Source organism: Anguilla rostrata, chromosome 4 (assembly GCF_018555375.3).
Source record: "Anguilla rostrata isolate EN2019 chromosome 4, ASM1855537v3, whole genome shotgun sequence".
NCBI classification, from domain to species: domain Eukaryota; kingdom Metazoa; phylum Chordata; class Actinopteri; order Anguilliformes; family Anguillidae; genus Anguilla; species Anguilla rostrata.
The window spans coordinates 51,080,090-51,103,669 of NC_057936.1; the positions used below are offsets into that span (position 1 = coordinate 51,080,090).

Below are 23,580 nucleotides of genomic sequence, written 5' to 3' on the forward strand. Positions count from 1 at the left end.
TGATGGCGCATTACTGTATATGCCATTTGAAACAATGTGTCAGACTCTTCTTCCTTTTTAGCAGGAGAGAGGTTGAGCAAAAAGACTTAAAGTTTTCTGCTTTCTTTAAAAAAGAAGTGAATATTATATTCTCATTTGCTCTTGCAGATTTTTCTCATTTCCACTTCTATTACTGTAACTTGAAGGCCCAGAAGCAAAAAAACACTGTAATTTGTGGTAATTACAATATTCTGCTTTGTCTGTCAATACACATCTTAAGGAGTGCACTTTCTACCCTTAGTCTTCCATTCCACTGTGTCTGAGCTGAGACAGGTGCAAAGCAATGACATCAGAAACAATCTGTGTTTTCCACGGCACTCGGTTTCCATGGACACCACAGCTTCACAGCTGTGGTGTAAAACAAATGGCGTGTAACTGCACCACAATGGCTGTTAGTTAAAACTAATGTGGACCATTAAAAAAACGGCTTCGCCTGCCTTTATACATGGGTTCCTCAGACAAAGATAACAATCACATCCTTGGTATATCATGAAGATCATAAATTAGCATATATCTATATGTGTTTATCACATATCTCATGTGCAACAGATGGCTTGCACTGGTGGCAGACGGAGGAGTAGATGTAATCTATCATACTCCCACACCATTGAACTACATTGGTGCTGCAGTTTTTTGCAGCCTCAAAGAACCTAAGAAAATACAGTTTTAAAGAGCCGGGTTATGCTTGTGTTTCAGGAAGAAGAAAAAACATGCATTAAAAATGGTTTCCCACAACTGAGGGCACATCAGACAAACAAAACACACATTTGTGTTAAAGCCAGGGTCGTGGGACCTCGTATCAAATTCCAAAGTGTTCTTCAGTCATGGCCGGTTTGGAGCAGGGAAGGTCCTCATTAAAGAGCGTCTCGGCCAGGCCCTCATTACCCCATGACTCATGGACTGCTGGGACCCTGAACAGGTGGTCTCCTTGCCAGCCCCTTTCAGGAACACCCCCTTCTTCAGCACACACACACCCCCTCACGACGAGCCAAGACCAGCTCTGACTCACACACTCCCTTTTCACATAGTCAGAGGAGCATGAATTCCTGCAGATGATTGTAAACTAAGGATTTCCAGTTCATTTAAGATGCTCACGCAGTATATCATTTTGTAGTTTTTCCATACTGAATCTGGTTTCTCATCAGGTTAACTATGTTATGGTAACGGTTTTGGTTATGATTAATATGCATATTTTGATGGAGCTCGACGGTTTTTACAATTTTCAAATGGTTTTGACGTAAAACAAAATGGAGCCAAGACACTTGTGTACATACTCATTTATTCTTTCAGCAACTGAAGACAGCAGACAGGCTTTGAATCCGTGCAAAGATTGTCTCAGGGCTCAGGCGTGATTGCTCCCACAACACCAGGGCGATGATGGGCGGTTGGTGCAGCCAGTGACGTGCCTGTTTTGCTACTCTTTACCCAGGGGGAAATTGAGTGCCATGTCTTAGAGCAGATAGGCATGTAATACTGTGGTGCCTGTTCAGATCTCACGCAGATGGGGCTCTTTCTTTCCCCAGTTCACATCATTTGCTTCAGAAGCCAGTGCTGAAAACCAGTTCATCTGTAGGTCTTCTGCCAACAGTTTAATGCCGTGGGAATAATTGCACAACAGAGAGAGAACATCCAAATAAGAATTATAAGTATAAAATGTTTATTAACCCTAACCCTATCGCCCCCCCCCACCCCCCGCCACATACCCATGCACACACACACACACACAAATTCCAAATTCCAATTCAGACACAAGTGGATCCTAATTTGAATTTGGCCCGAGAAGAGCAAAGAAATAACAGAACATCTGTAGCAGCATGCTGTATTTTTCATGCTTTTTCATTTCAAAAATATTTAGCATAAAAAATGACTTTCCAATCTTTGAACAGCTGACAAAACACATGCAGAAAACTCGCATTAACACAAGTTCAAATGACCTCAAAAATGTCTGTTTGTGAGCTCTGGTAGGAGCTTCAGTGTTTTAACAATGATGATTATACTGAACTCTCCACCTTCATAGCTTTGTTTCACATTCAAACGCAGGGCCAAATTCTGAGTTTGTTCTGCAGGTGCACAGCCTGATATTTTATACTCTCTAAGAGAATGCCTCTGCATGCACTGTGAAATTGCCATTAAGTCTGATCAACGAGCTTATTTTATCTAATGTCCTCTTCATGGGAATTTCATTTCTGTGTTTCCCAGTGTTTCAAATTAAGGGCCGAATAATGTGGACAGTGTAATAAATTAGAATTATGCTTGCTCTTCTCTCCAGTAGGAAAAGCATGAATTTACTCTGACAAAGCCGTAAAGGAATATAAAGCCCAAGCTGGAAGACAGTTGGAATTTACATGCTAATTTCCTAGTGCACACAGAAATCATTGAGTTCTTGTGGTTATAACTTTGTTTCTTTGGTGCTTCTCATAGCATTTGAGAAAATCATTGTATCTGCTTTTAAAGAGCTTATGTGTTCATAAATCAAAAAAATGTCCATAATTTATCAATGCGCCTTAAACCATTTTAAGAGTTGGTCTTCTTTTCTCCCCCCAAACTCCAACTCCATTGCTTTCGATTACCAGTAGTGATTGTTACATCAGCATTAGAATGTTCAGTTAAGAATAGTCAAATCACATATTTGCAATTTTAAAGGGTTAAAATGCAGAATTTGCCATCCATGAAACTCCAAAGCTGAGATTAATTTTGTGTAGCTAAGTTCATGCTAACTATATACATGGTCAGCTACAGCAATACAAATGTTGCGCAAAATAAAGGTAAGGCTTTTAAATAGTGTCTCTGCTTGAAAAGCATAGACTCAAATTGCAGAAGAGGTTAATCACTTGTTTTTATACAAACACAATGGAGTAATACAGAATGGGCTTGCTGGCTCTCTGAGTCCAAAGTCTTCCTTTAAGAAGGGATGTGGACTCTTCTGGCTTTTATCAGTTTGTGATATGATTTGACTTAATTAAGACTTAGAAGCCAGAGACATTAAAACTACTGCCCATATTTCTACTGTCTCTCATATTGCTCTGCTCTGAAGTAGATTCTATCATCACATGCAAAAGAATCCTTAAACAGAAGTATTGTATAATTCCTTGCTGTTATTTACGCAGTCAGCTTCAATGGGAACATGAAACACTCGTGGCAATTTCCATCAGTCTTGGGAAATCCCCAGTATTACTTACGTGTTTAACATTTGATTTTATTGATTTCTCATTACTTCACAAGCTACATGTTTCATAGCCATTTTTTATGTTGCAATAATGTAAAGTTTGCCTGTGCAACATATTTGGCTACATTTCATTATAACCATTTCCCTGTGTTCCTTTGTTTTTCTATTTGATTTTACCTTTGCAAACTCAGTTCAGTGCAATCCAATGGAAAATTAATGAGAGGTTAATTTAAAGAGCTATCAAGCCGATATAGAGCGCTGCAATGGTGGGACAATTACCTAAACCCACTTTTGCACTTAAGTGCTGTATACATCATGAAACAGCTTACATCTAATGTGTTTAACGACTTAAACAGGTGTTATATGGCTGTGCTTACAGAAACAAATGTAACAGATTAGCCTGTCCAAATTCTCAGTGACCCATCCTTTCTGCTGAGTGGCAAGCATATTTCATTTATTTTGTGAATAAAACAATATTCAGGTGTTTGTCAAATTGATAAGTTTTTAATGAACAGCCAAGTTTATAAAATACATTACCTTAGAGTATCTGGTAATATTGCATGCTACTTCACTGGCAGAGAGTATACCATGAATACACAAATGTACTTTTCATGAGAAGCAGTAAGATTATAAATGTCAGCACACAAAAATATGTAATGGGATGTACTGTATTCAAACAATACGTTAATGATTATGATAACCTTGTGTAAAAAAAAAATGTAATCTAAGCAGGTGTTACAGAAATCAGAAACAGGTAACAGTAACTCAAACAGGTTGAAGGTGCAAACATGTAAGACACATTGTGTAGCTATTTCCCATGGGAGGTTTTTGAGCGGAAAATGCCGTGTTCAATTTAACAATTTGAATAGAAGGCTGGTTTGGTTTAACAGGAGGCATATGTGAAATGTCTAGCATTGTAATCACACCAGAATGTGAATCAGAACTGCTGAACAGAGACCACAAGACAGGTGTGGCCCTGGACCATTTTGAAAACTAAGCTCTGTGTTTCGAATTTCAATCAAAAATGAAAAATGTGATGGAAAAAGTTTCAAATCTGAAAATAGATTAATATATAAATTCATAAATAAATAAATTAATTAAAGCTTATGATATGCAGGTCTTGTGATCTACATCACCCCAAATCACATAATCAAGGCTGCTTGTTATAGTCGTAAATGTGTATTGTATTGTATATATATAATATTGTGTATGAGACAAATGGTTACAGATGTGCCTATATATGGTAGACTTTTCATTTTCTTTGCTTGTCTGCAGTCAGCAATTCCACTTAGCACATAAATTATAAATTGGCTTTCATGGTTCTTGAAAACATTAGTGCACCCTAAGTGCATTTGCAAGGAGGGGCTCTGTCCCTTCTGCTGCTACAGAAGGAAAGTGCCACTAATGGCCTCTAGTGACAGCATCCAAACCTTCTTTTTCATCTTCCTTTTTTACTTGTCTTGGAACTTCCCTTGGTCTGCTTGAACCAAATTGTCTATGGATTTACAAATAAAAACACATCCTTCCTACGGAACAAAGCACTCTGTAATTCCAACCGTGGCTAAGAACTTTCTAGGTGTTTCTAAAAAAAAAAAGCAATTAAAAATGTACATGCTCTCCAACTCTGTAGAGCATATGCTCTACATTTTGCACCCCGTGCTAAAGATAACGCAAGACGCTCAGTGGGAGTAACCTGGAAGCGAGCGCACAGCACGTAAAGCACAAACACGGCAGCAGAGAGGACACGTCCATTGCAACTGCAGAAAATGGGCCGTTCACACAGACATTTGACAAGCACAACCAGCAGGGAAGCTGATGCCTTTCATGGCTGTATGTACAGGGTACGCTGTGGAATGGGGAACCAGGTCAGTCCTGTGAGATGTGCTCTGACTTTATTCCTTTTTCACCACCGCCTTCACCAGTGGAATCCACTTGCTCCTCTTGGCCAGTCTCCCCTCAAAGTGGCTCTGCGCCAGCTCCGGGCCATCTTGGTCATCTGCCTCGGTAACGATCTCCATTTTCTGAATGATCAGCTTCAAAAGATTGTACTGCTTCTCCAGGACACTGGCCATTTCCTTTAATCTAAAATTGAAGAAAAAAAAAAAAAACAGGAACATTGTTTATAATGCAAGTACAAATAATTAAAGAAGCTTCCTGCTTGCCCTTAACGTTGAGTCACAAATGAATGCAAGTTTTCACAAAAATGATTAGCCAAAAGTGTTAGCTGGTCGATCGAGCGCCCATGTACTGCATGTCAAAGCCACGTGTAAAAGGTCTTCCTCCAACTGCACTGTGGGTTTAGCTGTAGTCTGCACTGTGAAAAGAAGCAGACTGGCCAGACAACGTGTTTTGGAGGATGTCCGAACCCAAATCGGCAGTGGGGTTCACGTATGAACACGGCTGCGGTTGCAGGTAGTTGGCCATTCCAAGTTGAGCACCAATGTATTTGAAAATGTTGAAACCTGAAACTTGAAACATCAAGTCCAGGTGTACCCATGTGCACTGAGTAACCTGAAATACAATTGTTAGAATTAATTTGTGTCATTTTCAACAGCATTATTACATATCATTAGTCTGAAATCTCATTGACATACTGTATAATTTGCCATTGCTTGGATATTAGCTAATACAGAATTGTGAGGTGTGACAAAAATTAAGCTGAAAGAGAAGACGTTGGTCCAATACATTTAATGTTAGCCCAACTTGAACATTTTTTTAAGTGAAGAAAAGCAAACACCATTTTAATTCTTACTTCATGTATCTGATATTTTTAAGAATATTAACACAATACTTACTGTGAATTCATTGACAATGAGGTACAAGATAACCTGTTGCCTATTTCACTTTCCATACGCCAGTATTCTGTGGCACACACTTATGTTATACCCCAAATATTTTTGTAAAGAATGTCAGTTACTTTTGGATTGATATAGTATTACTACCCTTACACTCCTGTCCTGTGGAACATTTATTATGTAATTCTGTTAAAAAGAAAGACATTGTTAACTTCATAAATGCATGCCACTGATACTGATTTTATTCAGCAGAGCTTAAAAAGAGTAGCTTGTGATTTTTAAGGTGAACACTAGAGGTTGCTCAAACACTGACTAGTAAACATCAAATAAAAGTAGGAGATTCAGCATTTTCTAAGTCTCACTACGCGACGTGTATAAGTATTTGTATATGTATATTTAATATTTTGTGTTCAAACTCAATTTTCAATAACCATGCACTCATATCAGGGTATAGTTACAGGCTTTTTGACATGTTTTATAAATGTTATTTTGAATTTGCGTCAAAGTTTTGCAAAGATCCAATGGGGAAATAAATTATTTGAGTAAATATCCCTTCGTTCTCTTTCATTGTAATAATCCATTACATTCAAAAAAAAGAAGAGGGAGACCCTGTTACCCTCAAAGAATTGATATAATAACACCCCCCCCCCCCCCAAACCCCCATTGTTAGGTGATAGTGGAACTAATGATTAATAATTCTAATAATGATTTAAACAAACCTTACCTGCACTTCTGATTTTTCAGCTCATATTCCACTGGAGTCAGCAGACCACTGTCAGACTTCAGATGGGTACGGACCGTTCTCTTTTCCTCCCAGCCGAGAAAGAAACAGAGGAAGTAGGCCTTAAAGGCCAAACCCACATTAAGATATGTAGTCTGGGAGTGATTTCATAATAATGCAATTCAAATGAGCATAGGCTGTCAAGCTCTATAGTCTGGATGAAATTGAATACTCATCCTTAACTTCTCAAAATTAAAAATTAAAAGTGCTTATTTTGATCCTTCACAAGGACATTTTGGTGATTTCAGAAATAATTAAAATGAAAGGGAAAAAATTATATAATTATATCTACAGTCAAAAAATATCACTCACACTTATCCCTCATTCAATATTAATATTAAATTACACTTGAATACAGGTGTACTGCTACACGTTTAATAACTTAGAGTGGCTGGTTGCAACAAAATACCACACAGAGTTCCACTCCTGTCAGCTAAGAACAGGATGATGAGGCTACAGTGGACGCCATGATCACCAAAACTGGACAACGGCAGATTGGAAAAACATTGCTTGGTCTCACCAATCTTGATTTCATACCACAAAGCATGCCTCTCAAGCTGGTTCCACGAACATGACAGGGATTTTAGTTTACTCCAATGGCCTGCACAGTCTCTAGATATCAAGTGGAATGGGAGGATCATAGCATGAATGTGTGGCAGAAAAATCTACAGGAACAGTGCAACGCTCTCAAGTCTGTATTGACCAAATTCCCTAACAAATGTTTCCGACACCTTGTTGAATCCATGGCACAAAAAATAATTTAGGCCGCTCTGGAGGCAAAAGGGGTTTCGACCCAATACTAGTAAGGTGTACCTAATACCATGGCCGCTGAGTTTATATTGAAAGGGTGGCAGTGTAGTATAATGGGTATGGAGTTGGTCTTGTAACCGAAAGGTTCGATTCCCAGGTTGGACACTGTCGTTGTACACTTAAGCAACGTACTTAACATGCATTGCTTCAGTATATATCAAGCTGTATAAATGGATGCAATGTAAATGCTATGTAAAAAATTGTGTAAGTCACTCTGGAAAAGAGCATGTTCTGTTCTGGTTCATGTTACAATATGTGTGGCCAACTAACCTTTGATTTGCACTTTCTGTTCGGGTATTCTGTTATCTTGGACTGGTCCACCCTCTTTATGAACCAGTACGGCAGCTTCTCTTCCAGACTAGTATGAAGGTCAATCTGTGAAACAGAAAATTCCAGTAGAAATATTCATGCTCTTGAATGAATTCTGCTTATTGCTTTGATACATGTCCTTTCCTTTGTGAACATCCCACTAAACACTACAACAGAGGACAAACACACATACCTGCATTGCAATCCTCTTTAGAGTAGCATTCTTCTGCACCTCAGCAATGTCGCCGACGGCTAAACCAATCTGGAACACAGACAGAAAAGCGAAGTAACATGTGTTTTCCAGAACAATTTATTGATGAATAGTACGTGTCTTTCTGGAGGAAGCCTTACCAGCAAGTTCATGAGAAGAATTGGCATGAGAAGGATGAACCAAACTAACATGAAGTATGTTAAATAAGGGAAAGGAAGTGAATGATTTAGGTAGGGATTAAGGAAATTCTCTTGATAATTTAACTCCCCGACCATCATGACAAAAGTCTGCATCAATGAGATGTCCAGTCGGCCAAACTTTTCCTGAAAGAGAAAAAAAAATCATTAACCGGGCCAAGTCACTTTACTTTGCCGAATCTTAACTATAAACTGCCTCTCCTTACCTGTTCAATCATGAGAGCATGAAAGCCCAACGCAAATGCCAGCATCAGGAAGAAGAAAATCGTAATGATGCTGACAAGGGTCCGCATGATCTCTCCGAACATCACCACGTAAATTCCAAAGTGCTCAAACCTTTTTGAGAGAAATGACATTACCAAAAAAAGAAACTGACCATATATCTTCTATATTTTTCCTCAGAAGATCAATCGCACAATCGTATTGCATACCTTTGCAGATAGAGTAGAAAGTTAATCCAAGAAACTGTAACTGCGTAAGCACCCGCTTGCCAGTGCAGGGTTCCGTCTACATTCAGCAACAGAGGGATCACGAAGAGAATGGAAAATGTCGCAGACAGCCAGTCCAAACAATTCGAGATGTCTCTGAAGTAATTTGAGCGCTTTAAAAAAAAAACAAATAAAAGCGGGAGAAAGAAAGCAATGATTCAGCTGAAATGTAATGATGTAAATTAATGTTGTGTCATTCTGGTGTACCAAAAACCAGAGTAAATTACAATGGACTTGTAATACAATATAATTCCATTTTCTAAAACAAGACAGCAATTGTATTGTTTGATGGGAAATATTCCTGGGCAGATTGTAATGGCAACTTTGGCCCTTTTTTGGGTTCAAAAAGTTCGACAGTACAATTATGTTGAGGTACTGGATCACACTTAGTCATACATTAGCAGGAAGGTGACTTGTGATATATAAAGACAACAGCTTTTGAAAAAAATCAGTATGCAGTACCTGCTGCACTATCTGCAAAATCTCCTTTCCAACTGCATACACATTCATGGCCAAGACCAGGAACATGCAGATTGTGTTAAAATACCCACGCTGTAAAGTATAACACAGTTAGAAATCACAATGACATGACAATAGACCCACAGTATCACAATTGGTTCAATTTAGTTTACGCTAGTGATTTTTTAAATAACTGTTTAGGAATTATACAACCAAATGAAATAAATTGGAAAAATTGAAATTCTAACCTTGACGTAGGGCAGTTAGAGATTAATTGAGTGCATCATTAAGTGAGTGATTTGGGTAGTTTTTTAATCATGGTGACATCCCCAAGGTCACCATGACTAAAAACATGAAGATTAACAGAACATAAAATTGGCCTGTCAAACCCATGCAGATGAAAACATTACACAGTACAGTGTTCTCATTGTTCAAAGAATGCTTTGTATAATGAATGGGGTGACTGAGAGTTGATCTCTGTAAAGGAAAAGATTATACATTGATAATTACCTTCAAGGGTAAAATAATTTTAAAACAAGCCCTGGTTATATTCATTTATGATAGGATCCCTGCAAAACATCAATGTGTGTCACACATTGTTCCATTTCTCACTCGCTATAATCGTCTGGAGCCGTCATTTTAACGGCAAGCGTTAAATGTTGTCAGGGAGCACGGGACCAGGACCCAAACGCAGAGTAAAAAATACTCAAAATCCAAAAGGGTTAATCCAAACCGAGAATTTTACTTTTAATAAGAACAAAAACCAAGGAGATCAAAAACAAAGCCACGCAGGACAAGTCTCAAAAGAAGACAAAGCAAAAGTTCTTTAAACGCAAAAACAAAGAAAATCCAGAAATCCAAAACCATGCAAAAACAGAACTCGGGCAGGGCAGAAAAACACTCAGGGCAAAACACAGAGTCAAAAGTACACGTGGAAACACATACCGAAATGCAATCAGAAACACAAGGATCCAGCACCCGAGACAGGGAAGAAAAGAACTTAAATAGACAAGACACTAACGAGACATAGGAGGGCACAATGCACAGACCACAAAGAGGGAAGGGAAAACGAGACATAACCAAAAAACAATAAATGAATAATTGAAAACAATAATACAATTAAACAGGGAAAATGAACAGAACTACAAACTGAAGTGCCGCCATCTGGCAGCCCAAAAAAGGAAACGCGGACAAACCACAGAACCTTGACAAATGTGGGGTTTAATAGATGTAGCTGTGTGGGCTAGAAGTCGTGTTCCATTTAAATTTAGGAATCTTTTTGTGTGTTGACATACCGCACCTTATCTGAGTTTGCATCCACTGTGTAGACAGATGTGCTGTTGGTGGGCCAGGAGGGTCTCATATTGACGATGAGGAAGGACAGAGGCAGCAGACCCAGAGAGTAGACAGCCAGGTTCAGGATGTGAGCTTTGCTCCCATAAGCATGCCTGCAGGATGTCAGATACTTACATACACGTGTTCTAAGACATAAAATGAGACATTTTGGGAACAGCACAGATATGTGCATGTGCACAGTCACAGCTGCTGAAATGACAACAGGGACTCCTGTTGTGCAAAACCTGGGTCTTGTTAATGGTGGCCAGGTTGCTTTTATAAACTGTATAAGAAGAGTCCCTTTGGAGTTTTGGGAAAATTCCCATCCTGATTATATACTTACCTCCCATTCTACCTCAGCTGATGTGCAATGAACATTCTGGCACAAAATGGCACCCGGGCATTACAGGTGGGTATTATACATAGCTTGTGGTTACAGACATAATAATAATAATAATTATTATTATTATTATTATAATGCCTGTATTCTGTCTGTAATTGCAATTTCTATTGGCAATGATGTTCTTGTAATGTCAGGTGAAGTACATTTTGAAAGGGATGCAACAGTGCCTACTTACCATTTCATTTCTAAATATTTTTTGCAGACTGGGTGAGTCAAAAGCTCAACACGGTTATACTGGGCCATTGCCTGAAATACATTTGAAATAATTAGTCTGCATCACTGCATTGTGTAAAAATAGTTAACTCAAAGAAAGCATTCACAGTGTCATTCAGTCAAGAACTCAAGCTGTTAGTGGCATCTCTATTTTAAATATAACATGCATAACAGATACACAGTGTAACTGATACAATAGCATCTTAATCTACTTGATCTCAGTGCACTCGATCGTTTCACGTGTCACTTTGACACCCCTCTTTAGCCACAATATGTTGATTAAATCCTCCTCCTCAAAATATTATAGATCCATGAATGCATATTCACATTTAATAGTAGAATTGTAATGAAAGTTGCCAAATATTACAATTTAAACTCAAAGTAAGTTATGCTTAGTTGTAACAAACTTGGGCAACATATTCAGTTTTCAGCATTTATGTTTGGAAAAATGCATGGCATCAGCCTATGTGACTGTTAACCATAATATACAGTAGGTTCCCAGGTATGAAACATTTGATGATTAACAAAAGTGGTAATTGTACTTACATTCAGTGCTGCAAGAGGTTGAATACTGACAGCACTGTTTGTTTTTGCATATTTCATAACTATTATTGGAGCCTGAAGATACCGGAAATCATATTCAATCTGCATGGTGGACAAGAAAGACTTTTTATACTTTGAAATTAAACTGAAGATCTGCTTTTCAAAATGATAAACTATTGATTTTAATAGCAAGCAACACAAACATACCCAGTATTCATGACTGTTAGGATCTTGGTCTGATTCTTTCACGCATAGGTCCAAAAGATACTGTCAGAAAAGAAAGCAGGGAGCAGAGAGAAGACACCACTCATGTAATATGTGAAGTGTGAAAACTGAATTGTGTGTGTGTGTGTGTCTGTCTGTCTGTCTGTCTGTCTGTCTGTCTGTTTATGTGAGTATTTTAAAGTAATACAAACCTTAAATGATTCTGGGAGAAACTCAATCATGTCCATAACAACACAACGCTTTGTGGAGCCAGGTTTAAATGCCGATACGGCTTCGTTACATCTGCAACAAACACAAAACCAACAGATGTGATGTGTGTAGTGAACCCCAGCATGGAGAACCGTTGCTGACAAATAGTATGTTCAGCAAAGATGACATCAACTTCAGCACCCCTTCACTCAGCATAATTGACTGATTTCTGCTCACAGGAAGTGAAAGAAGCCGAAAGACCTAAAAAAACTTTCTTATATTGTTAAACGGGGATTCTTTTTACTTTTTTATAATGAATGTTACAATTAATAATGTCTGTGAACCCACCCTGTGAACCTGTGAACCGCATCTGTACACCTTATGCTTGACTGGAATCTACAACTGGTTTATCCAATTGGTTTACAACCGATCAAATTCACATACCTTTCGCTTTCAATGGCAGCGTTAGCTACACCCTTCCTCCCATGATGCACTGCTTCGTGTAGGAAGGATGAGTCATTGTTGTTGAGTGTAAATTCAGCTCCTCTGCTCAGTAGCAGTCTCACAGCGGTTGTGTGTCCTTCTTTTGCAGCCACATGCAGAGCTGTGTTCTGTTAGGAAAACAAGTGCAAACACCTCACATGAGAAGTTCACTTTTAACAGGGAGGCTTGGATGAGAAAGAGGAATTGGTCCATTTAACTCCATAGGTAAATTCCATGTGATAATATCAGAGTGCATATCAGCCAAATAAAGATTAGTTCTTTATTTGTTCTTTTTTCAAAAGCATTAAGTGTTTAAGGTTAGCCTCACTTTCAGATCCACTGTCTTCAGACGAAGGATCAGCTGAGATTTACAGAAATAACTTCAGTTCTGTTATACAGATTTTTTATACCAGCGCTTCAGTTAGAATGTGAGCAAGTGATGTGTGTGCAATAATGTAATTGCAGAAAAGATTGTCCTCATACCCCTTCCTCGTCAGTTTTGTCAAGTAATTTTATGTTCGCATTCAAGAGGATTTTCATGGTCTGAGTATATCCTTCAGCCGCAGCATGGTGTAAACTCGTCCACCCTTTATAATCACTATAGAAAACAGCAAGGAGTAAACAAGTGAAAACTTGAATCTCATTTGAATGTCCCAGAATTTTCTTGTGTTTATTTAACTTATCATAGTTTGTTTGCATAGCAGGTGCATTTACATAGTGGCTTACATAATTGGTGAGCATTGCTACGAACAAGGAAACTGTTCTGTCATACTGTGTGGTGCCTTTGCCCACTGGCTGAGCCAGAAAGGATGTACCTGCTGTATAGAGCTCCTTTCCTGAGCAGCAGATCCACAACTTTTGTGTGCCCGCCCTGGGACGCTAGGTGCAGCGGGGTCATGCCGTTCTCATCCCCTTCATTCAGCAGCTTGGAGACACTCATCGACTCCAGCAGTCTTTCGCATGTGTTTATGCGTCCGAATCTTTCCGATGAAGAAAAAAATCAACAGTCACGGAAACTGACGAGACACTTACTAGAATGCACAGATAAAGTCGAGCTGAGTTGAGACGGGACATGAATGAGCGTTTTTTTGTTGTTCATATTGTTTATGAATAGGGAAAATTTTGAGGGTGCAAATTTAAACAACACGGTGTGCACAAGGTCAAAGATACCCCTGCCATGAATAAGAAAGTGAGGGAGCAGAAAAGGAAATATGTTCTAAAGACAGGTTCTCACATCTTGTGGGCACAAAATATTTATTTGCCTGACCATGTCCCTCTCAAAGATTTTGGCAGAAGTTCTGTGAAGGTTCTTGAAAAGAAACACATTTGTGTAATTTTTGATAAATCACATCGATTTGAAAATTACTCGCCTAGTTTACAACAGATCTTTCTGTCTGTTGCAGGGAAACAAATCAGATCAGATAGCACTGAGAAGTATTCAAAAGTGTGGCTTATCAATTGATTGATTGATTGATTGATCTATTTATTGATATATTTCTTATTTAAGTCAGACATCTCACAATTCTCAGCCAAATAGGCCCTACGAGACACTACAATATGTACTGCATGTGACCTTCCAGTGTTTCAAATGATGGCCCACATATAAACGGACAGCCATTACACATGCCCAGCATGTCCATTAAGCACACACTCACTGAGCTGCAAAATGGAGGGCAGATTTCTTATCCTTGGATTTTCGGCCCGGCGACACTTTGAGGCCTAGCATGTTTTGGACCGAAGCGGCGATCCCCATTCTGCAGGCGTAGTGGAGCGGGGTGCAGCCGTCCCAGTCCTCGTCGCTCAGGAGCTCCCGGACGCTGTCGAGCTAGCGCAGCGGCAGAGGAAACGTGATATTCCTATCTGCTGGGCCACAGCCACTGTTGCCTCTGACAGGAAGGCCAGACATCCTGTTTCATCACTTCTGACACCCAGTAGTCATTAAAACACAGATTACTAGCCAGGTTCTAATGTAATTATGTGCTGATAGCTTGTCAGTTTCTGTCTCAAAGCAGGTCAATTCTGAGCTACATGAATAGTTTCACACCAGAATTATGTGGAATGGGTTATTTTTTGGCCGAAGAAAGAAGATTCCTGTCAAGTCTCTGTCATGTAACTGAAAATAACTAAAAATAATAATGTTATTTCCTGATGGTTTGACATGTTGGGCTATACAGATATTAAACTGTGGAATGCATTTAATCAACATTTGGCCTTAACTTTGACTCTCATACAAATGCCACTGTTCATCATAAACACAGTGTTGCAGGTTTAGCAGTAATGAAAAGAAACAAGTAGTAAAAAGTTGAATAAGCTGAAAAAGTAACATTTGTCTTTTGCAGATAAGGCTGGTCAAGCAGGTTTAAGCTATGTTTTTGAAACTTTTAGCTGGTCAGCTGGAGAATAGCCCTACATAGTCAGCTAGTCCACCAGTTTGAGCACCAGCCGACTATCAACTTGACGAGCTTTGACCAGCTTTGTTTAGCTATAGACCAACTTTGACCAGCCACAAACCAGCTATGACCGGCTAGAAGTGTTGAAAACACAGCTTAAACCATGTTTAACCTATTTAGAATCCCAATCGGTCTAAGCTGGAATTTTCAACAGGAACACATATTTTAACTGAATCCAGACCCATATGTTTATTTATATGTGGTGCCCTGTATATGTTCCAGAGGCAGAGTGAAGTCTGTTATTGGTTTTGATGATATTATTTCTAGCTCCCCATAATATTTTGTGTTGTTCTTTTTCAGTGATATGATAATTTGCAGCCAGCTTTTTTTGTCTCTCTGTTAGCTCATGTGATACCAGCTGACGCCAACAGATGACAGTGGCCTCCAGTCAGCGTGAGATTCATCGACACAGGAGGTCTTGCTTGGTAGAAGGCTTTGCTGGAATACTAGTAAGCTAAGTGAGCTTAAAGTGAGTGCCTGCGTACATGGTCACCTAAAGGTTTTATGTTTAGTTTGCAGTGAAAACCAGATGCTTCCGTTGAAAGTTCAGTTGAGCAGACAGTAGGCAGTTTCAGAAAACATACAAATGCTATTGGAATATGAGCTCAATAACTCAGATATAAAGCACTTTCATAAGTTCTCTCTAGTCTCTAACGTACTGGCATTGACAGTCAAGCTCCAGCATCGAACCAAAGTACATGACTATACTTGAAGTGTAGGATCAATGAAACAATACCTCTAGAACATTCTCTGGAAGATTTTTCAGACCTTTTGGCTGCAAAACAGCGAGGTGGAGGAAGTTGCGACCTGCTTTGTCCTTTATCTGGATATTTGCTCCTGAAAGGAGACATTGATATCACACATGAATATGGACATGCACACACATGCAAGATACATTTTCCATCCAGTGGAATTTTATGCATACTGCCTTCAGAAACTGTTAACTACTCTTGACCTTTTATAATTTTGTCCTCTTATACTTAAAAATTTGCCTGCATTAAAATATTTCACCCCTTCATCAACACAATACGTTCAACATATTCATGATGCAAAGCATTTATGAAACTTTTTTTTTCTTTCTTATTTACAAAGGTAGCAATGCATTTAACTTATTTAGTAACATATTTATTGTGATCTCTCAGGACAATGGAACACACTTGGGCAATTTAGGTTGATACAAAGGGGTAAATGTCTATCAGTTAAATCATTTTCAAGATTTTTAACATAATTTTGAAAATGTCTAAATACTTATGTACATTTTTCTTTATTTCATTTTGACATTATTAAGTTACGTACACAGTAGTAGAAAGATCCAATTAAAATACATTTAAATTTGACTTAGCAAAACACACACAAGTGAGAATAATCACAACTAGGGCGAAAACTTTCGGAAAGTAGGCTACAGTATGTTTACTAAGCTCATTCTAAGCCAAGTCGCTGCATTAGCTTATGTGATGCAATTTATTAGTGAAAAATATGTGTTCTGTGTACATTAGCAGGTCACCTCTTGACAACAAAGCTTCCACGGATCTCCATGCTCCACAGCTTGTAGCAAGAAGCAGCGGGGTGTGACCTTTGCAGTCAATGTGGTTGATGTCTGCACCCTGTGCACACAGATACATAAGCAATGAGTGTCCATGCCATCAGTATCATGCCATCATGCAATCAATGCCATCAGTGTTGCTTAAATACACCACAAAGAAATCATTTTGCGCTGAAATCACTATGTACACTATTTTCAGACAAAACTATGAATAAATAGGTAAACAAATCTAACATTTTTGAAGATAATAGTATATAGTATAATATAATAATTTTGAAAAAATTATTATTAATAATATACTAAAAAATATTTTTTTTTTTAAGTTGTCTGTCAATATTAACCTTCCCAAATTAAGAGAAATCTGTGAAGCAACATTGTTGGGTGATCAAGACCATTTAAAGGTGAAAGTATGGCTTTCCATGTTCTGTAGTAAATGATTACAGGATGTTACTTATTTAGACAAGTGTATATGTACCTGTGCATTTACTGCGCTACTTTGTGATAGCATAAGTAATTCTGATAAACTTAAATTCCACATTGTGATATATAGTAACAGATTTTAATAGTTACAATATCTTGCCCATATATTCTAAGCCAGTGAGAGATTAAAACAAAATAGTAAAAAAAAAATTAAAAAAGTAATTTGCTTGCTGTATACTACCAGAATCACAGACATTTAAATAAAATACCATTGTGTATCTGGTTGACATTTGTTTGCATTTTTTCAGGTTATCAGAGATGAAGATTCCACACAATATCCATTAATGACATAACCAATGACATGCATCCGTCATAGCTGCGTACAGTATATTTACCTGTGATATGAGGTATTCAACCAATTCAACATGATCAAATATTGTTGCCCTGTATAGTAAAACAGACAAGGGAAAAAAATCAAACAATTGCTGATTTCAAAGGAATTACATAATACCGTACTCTATATATGCAACAATTCACATAAAATCAATTGACCGGTGCAAGAGAATGGTCATTGTGCAGTAAGTAATTGTTTATGTTCAACAGAGTGACATGAACTGAAAGGATTTTAGAATTTTCTTTCCTGGTATATACATGCAAATTCTGGAAATTGCTAATCCTAAGCAGGGTTATGTAAGGCCCAAAGGTTACTTAAGGTCAGTAGTACAGTAGGTTGTCTGAGGTGTGAGAGGAATGCTACATTTTAACCAAACCACTTCCTCCCAGCATTGAAATGTTCAAGATTGCAATTTGGGGGAACATGTGTTGTTTGTGGTATACTCATTAGTCAGTGCAACATGTCCTTCAACATGCAACATGCAGGCAGTTTGTGAAAGCCGCCAATAGCTTGCAGTTTAACAATAAGAACAAAGATATGATCACTGCTATCATTATTATTTTTCTGCGATTGCAAACAGTTTTCACAATAGCATGAGCACTAAAGTTTGCTATTTGAAACTATGTTGCTTTGTTGGTATTGGGCATCTCTATCTTAATACAATGCATATGTACACACATGCATGCATTTTAAAACCAGAAATTTGCACAAGCTACAACTTTCAGAATGTCTCCAGAAAGTAATAGCCTGTTTTTAGTGGGATTATTATGACAACATATTTTAATAATGTACTGTTTTATTTACAAGCAGGAAAGATTACATTTATATTTACAGGAAAGATGAAATAGGACTATGTATAAAATGCTGTCAGTGATTTATCATAAATCACAATAAGCACATTTATCAATATTATTGTAACTATCTGATTTATAGGCTTCACCATGTATGATGGGAAAAGTGCATTTTATATGATGGCTTTCCTGCAAATATAAATCATTCCCAATGCCACTATTTATTAAGAACATGCTTTACACACTTTGAAATACAGTACCTCTTTTTTCATAATTCTGTTTTCTTGAAAGACTTGCACAATCCTCTCAATTAAGAGAACAGATTTAACCAACACTTACCCTCACTGTTATGACAAATCTACATAAACAACATTCTGCATACATTTTTGCAACCACAAAAACAAACGGTGTTGTGTTTTTTTAAATGTATTTAATTTGCAAAACAAGAATAAAGCTGGACCTGTTTTCATAAAAAGATAACTTGTTTAACCAGAGCACCAATTCAAATACATTTACTCCCTAGAAAGGATCAATCAGTCTTTGAAAATGTACCTCTGGGAAACAGTGTACTCAGAGGCACCAAGCAAATGCCATAAGGTTATTCCAAACCCTGGCCTTGGCTGTATTCTATATGACCAAAGGGCCACCAAAGGGGCTTCTTGAAATGGAAACTCACTTGTGAAGTGGGGTCTGGTTAGCGCCGTCAGTGATATTGATGATGTCCTCCACTCTGTTGTAAGCTGAAATCATCAGCTTGACGACCTCTATGGCCCCTTGAGTACAAGCGAAGTGGAGGGGCGTGGATTTGTCGCACTGTTGCCATTTTTTTTTTTTAATAGAAAAAAAAACATATTTTTGCACATTTTACATCAACTGCAGGCAATGTAGAGAAAGAGGGCGATTTAGAAAAAAAATAGAAAGGCAGGAATTACATTTGGTGTAATATGAGGAGGGTAATTTCTCCTCTCAAGATGAGTAACACAAACCATTAATGCAATGAGGGTGAGTGATCAGGGCTGTGTGCGGCATGGCAAGTGGTCTTTCACCATTAGAATCTGTGTTCCCGTCAGTTCCAGCACATAAGTGGATCTAATTTGTATCAATTTAGCAAGCAAGAGCTATTACTCCACATAGCAATCTTCCACCACGACAAAGGGAAGAGGTATTCTAGGATATGCGTGCTATACAGGCAAAACAATTTTTTGTTAATTAGATTCGTACTCTACTTTTGCATGCATATTTTGTATTATATACAGTGTTTGTGTGGGTGTACTGTATGTGTGTGTGTGTATATTAGTGTACTTTTTGTGAATAAATAATACAAAAACGTTCTGTAATTGCAACCTGGAGAAGTGATTTACCTGTTTTTGCTCAATTCTTGCCCCTTTTGAAATGCAGAATTTGATCGTTTCTATATTCCCTCCTCGAACAGCCAGATGAAGAGGACTGCTTTTGGACTTGTCCAGGTAATTAATGTGCACTTCAACTGAATGACCGTACTCCTCCCCTTCATTCAAAGAACCCAGAAAATTACAAAGCTGATTTAGTAAATAGTCGTAGTCCAAATTTAGCACAGACAAACAGTGAAAAATATATACGTATAAAACAGCGGAGACGAAAACTAGTCAGTTCTGAGCTACAGTTTGTAACACAACTACCAATTCACCGATGTTTATTCATTTTGAAAAAAAATTTGACGACTGTGCTAAATGTGCTACTGAAGCAATCCAACTTATGAACTGCAAATTTATTTTCCCTTAAGGTCTTTATCTAGGCCTTTATCAGGGCCTTATTGGCATCCTGTTGCACGGCAACCCAGTCACACTGTGTGCCCAATAATGTTTTTATTTTATTATTTACTCTTGTTGGTGCTGCCTTAGTCAATCCAACCACAGTACACTTGGCCTATGGTGACCAGGGACTAAAAAGACATGACTCTTCAAACAAACCCCATCCTGTTGCTCCCACCTCCTCTTATCATATATATGTATATACATCAATTTCAAAGATAGGGTTAAAATGAATTAGAATGCTGTTTCTAGGAGGCATAAACCTCTGTGCCGTTAGCTTATTTATCATTTTGTACCTATTAACTGACTGGCTGAGTGAGTTCTGTGTGACACTCTGACAAAGGCAAGTTTGTCATCTGATAGCATATTATTTAAAACAACTTTTTGGAACTTGCTGACATTATTTGCATCCTTTTCATAAAACAACCGCATTCTATTTATTCAAGTTCATTGAGGCATCATTAGACATTCACAAAAACTAGAAAACAGAAGTCGATTTATGTTATGTCAAAAACAGCCAGCTGACTGTGTGTCTGTGATTGAGTTCATTACATACATTGAAGTCATTTTCATTCTGCTGAGAATACACTTTTCCACTTTGTTTGAAAGAGGATGTGGCACTGTTGATATTGTAAGAATAATAGTTTAGGGCCAGCAACCTTTTAAACCACGGACTTCCCGTGGGTAATAAACAGGATCCACAGTATGATGCTGATTTCTTGGGAGAGTCCTCAGCTGACTCACCCTTGCTCAGTATGCACTCCATGGCTTTCTTTGCACCTGCAAATGCAGCTGCATGGATGGGAAAATGCCCCAGCTTGTTCTGATGACACATCTTTGCCCCATGATCTAGCTGGAAAGAGCAGGCATGGTCTGAATGGAAGAATGTGCTATTCCACATGCGAAACGCTGGTCCGTCCAACTATGAGTCATTTTCTTTTTATAAATGATAGAAACCCATCACGACACAATTCTCTATGCATTCCTACCACTGGAATAGTATTCAGCCCCATTCAGAGATGTTAACTATTTTAAGTGAAGAAAATCATCAAAAGCTTCATCTGTGTAAATGCAGCTAATAAGTACACAAAGAGATTTCACCAACAAACAAGCAATGCAAAGAAAGGGGAGCAAATTCATGCATTCTCATCACTGCTGACTCTCACTGACAGCTGTTCAATGGTGCGTGTACTCACCAGTGTGCAAAGTGCCTCACAGTTATCAGAGGAGCAAGCCATCATCACAGGAGTATTCCCCAGGTCACCTTCCAGGTTTGCGTTTGTAGTGCTGTGGGACAATAACAGCTGTGCCAAAAAAAAAAAGGAAGCTAAACTGAAGAAGAGCTTCGATAGCAGTTTAAGTGCTGCGCAACAGGTCCTCGATTGTTTATGTAGTGTAAGGGAAAGTGAATTAGCCTTTATGTAGAACCAATTGTATGCTGACTTTTTTACATACAGTACTACCCACTTATACAGTTGGAGGAATACAGAAGCAAGGTTATGCACATTGTTGAAGCGTCCAATGGCAGTGCTCCGCCTGGGATTTGCATCCACAATCCCATGAGCACCTGTTTCCTATCCACTATTCTACATGGGCTCTGCCATCACTGACTAGCCCTGCTTTAGACCGCGAGGTCATACGCTGATGTTTTGAGAGAGCGCTGCTGTCCTGGTGTGCTGTCAGTTCTCTACGCTGCGTGTACATCAGAGAGGGCGGGGCCCCGGAGGTGGCTCACAGTGACGAGGCCGTTGTGGCCCAGACAGACGGCCAGGTGCAGAGGGGAGAGGACGGCTCTGTTCAGGACGTTGGGGTCCGCTCCCAGTTCCAAGAGGGCCACGCAGCTCTCTCTGTTGTTCCTCTGCACCGCCCAGTGGAGCGGGGTGTTACCCTCGTCGTCAGCGGCACTTAGCTCTGGGGATGATATCGCAGTCATTCCGAATTCCTGTCATTTTCCTTCTCCGTCCATTTACGGCTTTTTATGCAGCACTGTGTTGCTTTCTATTCATTAACATCATTCACATCTGCAGAAACATTGTGGTATTTCTTTGATTGGTCTTAAGCAATGAGACCGACAACATCCTTTAAATTTCTTGTGTTGCACCTCAATGTTGAACTGCACTTCCAACTACATTTCGGAATATAAAGCTGTCTTGAAAGATACTGAAATAAGAGATCAATGAAAATAAAACCAGGATCTCTGATCTCAACTAACCACCCAGCAGCTTGCATTTCCTACATCCATAGTTTTTTTTCTTCTTTTCTTCTGTTTATTGCCTCAGCTTTTAGCACCTGCCTCTTGAAAGTGTACATTAAAGCTGCTGCACGGCACGAATAAAACATTAAGTCCTCAGCCTTGCTGATGCGACTTCTTATTTCAAACATGAAATAGTAATGGTGTGCTGTTTTCACATGTGCTTCCACATCTGTGCGCTAAATTTCTGCATTAAATTGCACGACACTTCCTTCTGGGAATTGGGATGGGGATAGACTAGCCTGTCACACAGGTTCTGCTGCATGGCGCCCGTGTTCCAGCGCACACCGTTAGCATTTAATGAGCACACGGAGTACAAGGAGAGCGATGCACTGACATTTAGGTGACACTCAGCCCAGACGCGTGCACTTTAATGCGCAGTTACGTTCACCCAGGGGCTCACCCTCGGCGCCGGCCATGATTACGACCATCCTCATGACGCGGAGGCCCCCGCCCGAGGCGGCGTGGTGCAGAGCGCCCGCATTGGAGCGGTCCCGGATGCGCAGGTATTCCGGGTGCTTGTACAGGAGGTTCTCCAGCAGGTCCACATTGTCCTGGCGAGCCCACTGCCAACCAAAACCCAAATGGCATGTCGGTGCCGTGCAATGCGCACTATGAAAACGTAACAAGCGTCACATTTCGTGTCCCCTGCGAATTTCTAAACTTCTTGTACAATGGTTACACGTTGAATGTGCAACCCTTTTGGTAAATGTTTTTCAAAGTTATATTTTTTGATGATCCTCTCACTTTCACTACACTATTTTTTTTTGTTTACTATCAAATCAGCAGTAATACATTTTTTAAAAACAACATTACAGATGCCTGAGAGGACTTACGTCAAGCACGTTTTGGGACGCCTGGGTTGTGTCATCGTCCTCTATTACGCACTCATAGCAGCTGTTTTGAGTTATCATTTCCTCAGTGAGTTGAGCCTTTCCTCTGATGTCTGATCATTCAATTCCAGAATGCACCACTAGGACGGAAAGAGAATTTTTATGAAACAACCTGCTATTATATCCCACATTATGTTATAGCTCGGCTTGCTGCTATTACACAGTACAATGCCACAAGCCTTAGTCATTGTGAGCCTCGTTGTTGGTCAACCTTTGGAGTGACAGGACCCAAAGTGACTTTCTCCCACCAGGGGTAGAACAGTTCTCTGTCAGCCAAGGTTCCTCAGGATAATGCTACATCAGTTTCTCTCAATAAAACACCAGGTGCCCGCAGCATTCCAGTTGTCATTTTGGAGAAATGCACTTCTCCACTGACTAACACTTTTGTAGTACTGAAGCGCA

General features: G+C 39.1%; 1 protein-coding gene across 1 annotated transcript; it reads right to left on the reverse strand.

Moving 5' to 3' along the window:
* Positions 1-3,687: 3,687 nt before the first annotated feature.
* On the reverse strand, positions 3,688-23,252 carry trpa1b (transient receptor potential cation channel, subfamily A, member 1b). The gene is made up of 27 exons (XM_064333083.1): positions 23,122-23,252; positions 22,689-22,851; positions 21,770-21,945; positions 21,231-21,338; positions 20,779-20,887; positions 19,606-19,751; positions 18,921-19,057; positions 17,455-17,503; positions 16,601-16,700; positions 15,833-15,933; positions 14,302-14,471; positions 13,462-13,626; positions 13,130-13,244; positions 12,608-12,774; positions 12,166-12,256; positions 11,957-12,016; positions 11,753-11,851; positions 11,169-11,239; positions 10,556-10,703; positions 9,259-9,348; positions 8,740-8,909; positions 8,515-8,644; positions 8,252-8,434; positions 8,094-8,162; positions 7,862-7,966; positions 6,725-6,843; positions 3,688-5,287 (listed from the first exon to the last, which is right to left on the reverse strand). Exons 1-27 carry the CDS (start codon positions 23,197-23,199, stop codon positions 5,098-5,100), a joined length of 3,309 nt encoding a protein of 1,102 aa, XP_064189153.1. The 5' UTR covers positions 23,200-23,252; the 3' UTR covers positions 3,688-5,097.
* Between the last annotated feature and the right edge of the window lie 328 nt (positions 23,253-23,580).

Coding starts and splice junctions, on each gene's coding strand:
- trpa1b (XM_064333083.1), bottom strand. CDS start 23,199: ATGATAACTCAAAACAGCTGCTATGAGTGCGTAATAGAGGACGATGAC. Junction 20,888..21,230: donor GTGAGGCACTTTGCACACTG/GTGAGTACACGC, acceptor TGCTCTTTCCAG/CTAGATCATGGGGCAAAGAT. Junction 9,349..10,555: donor TGGATGCAAACTCAGATAAG/GTGCGGTATGTC, acceptor TATACTTTACAG/CGTGGGTATTTTAACACAAT.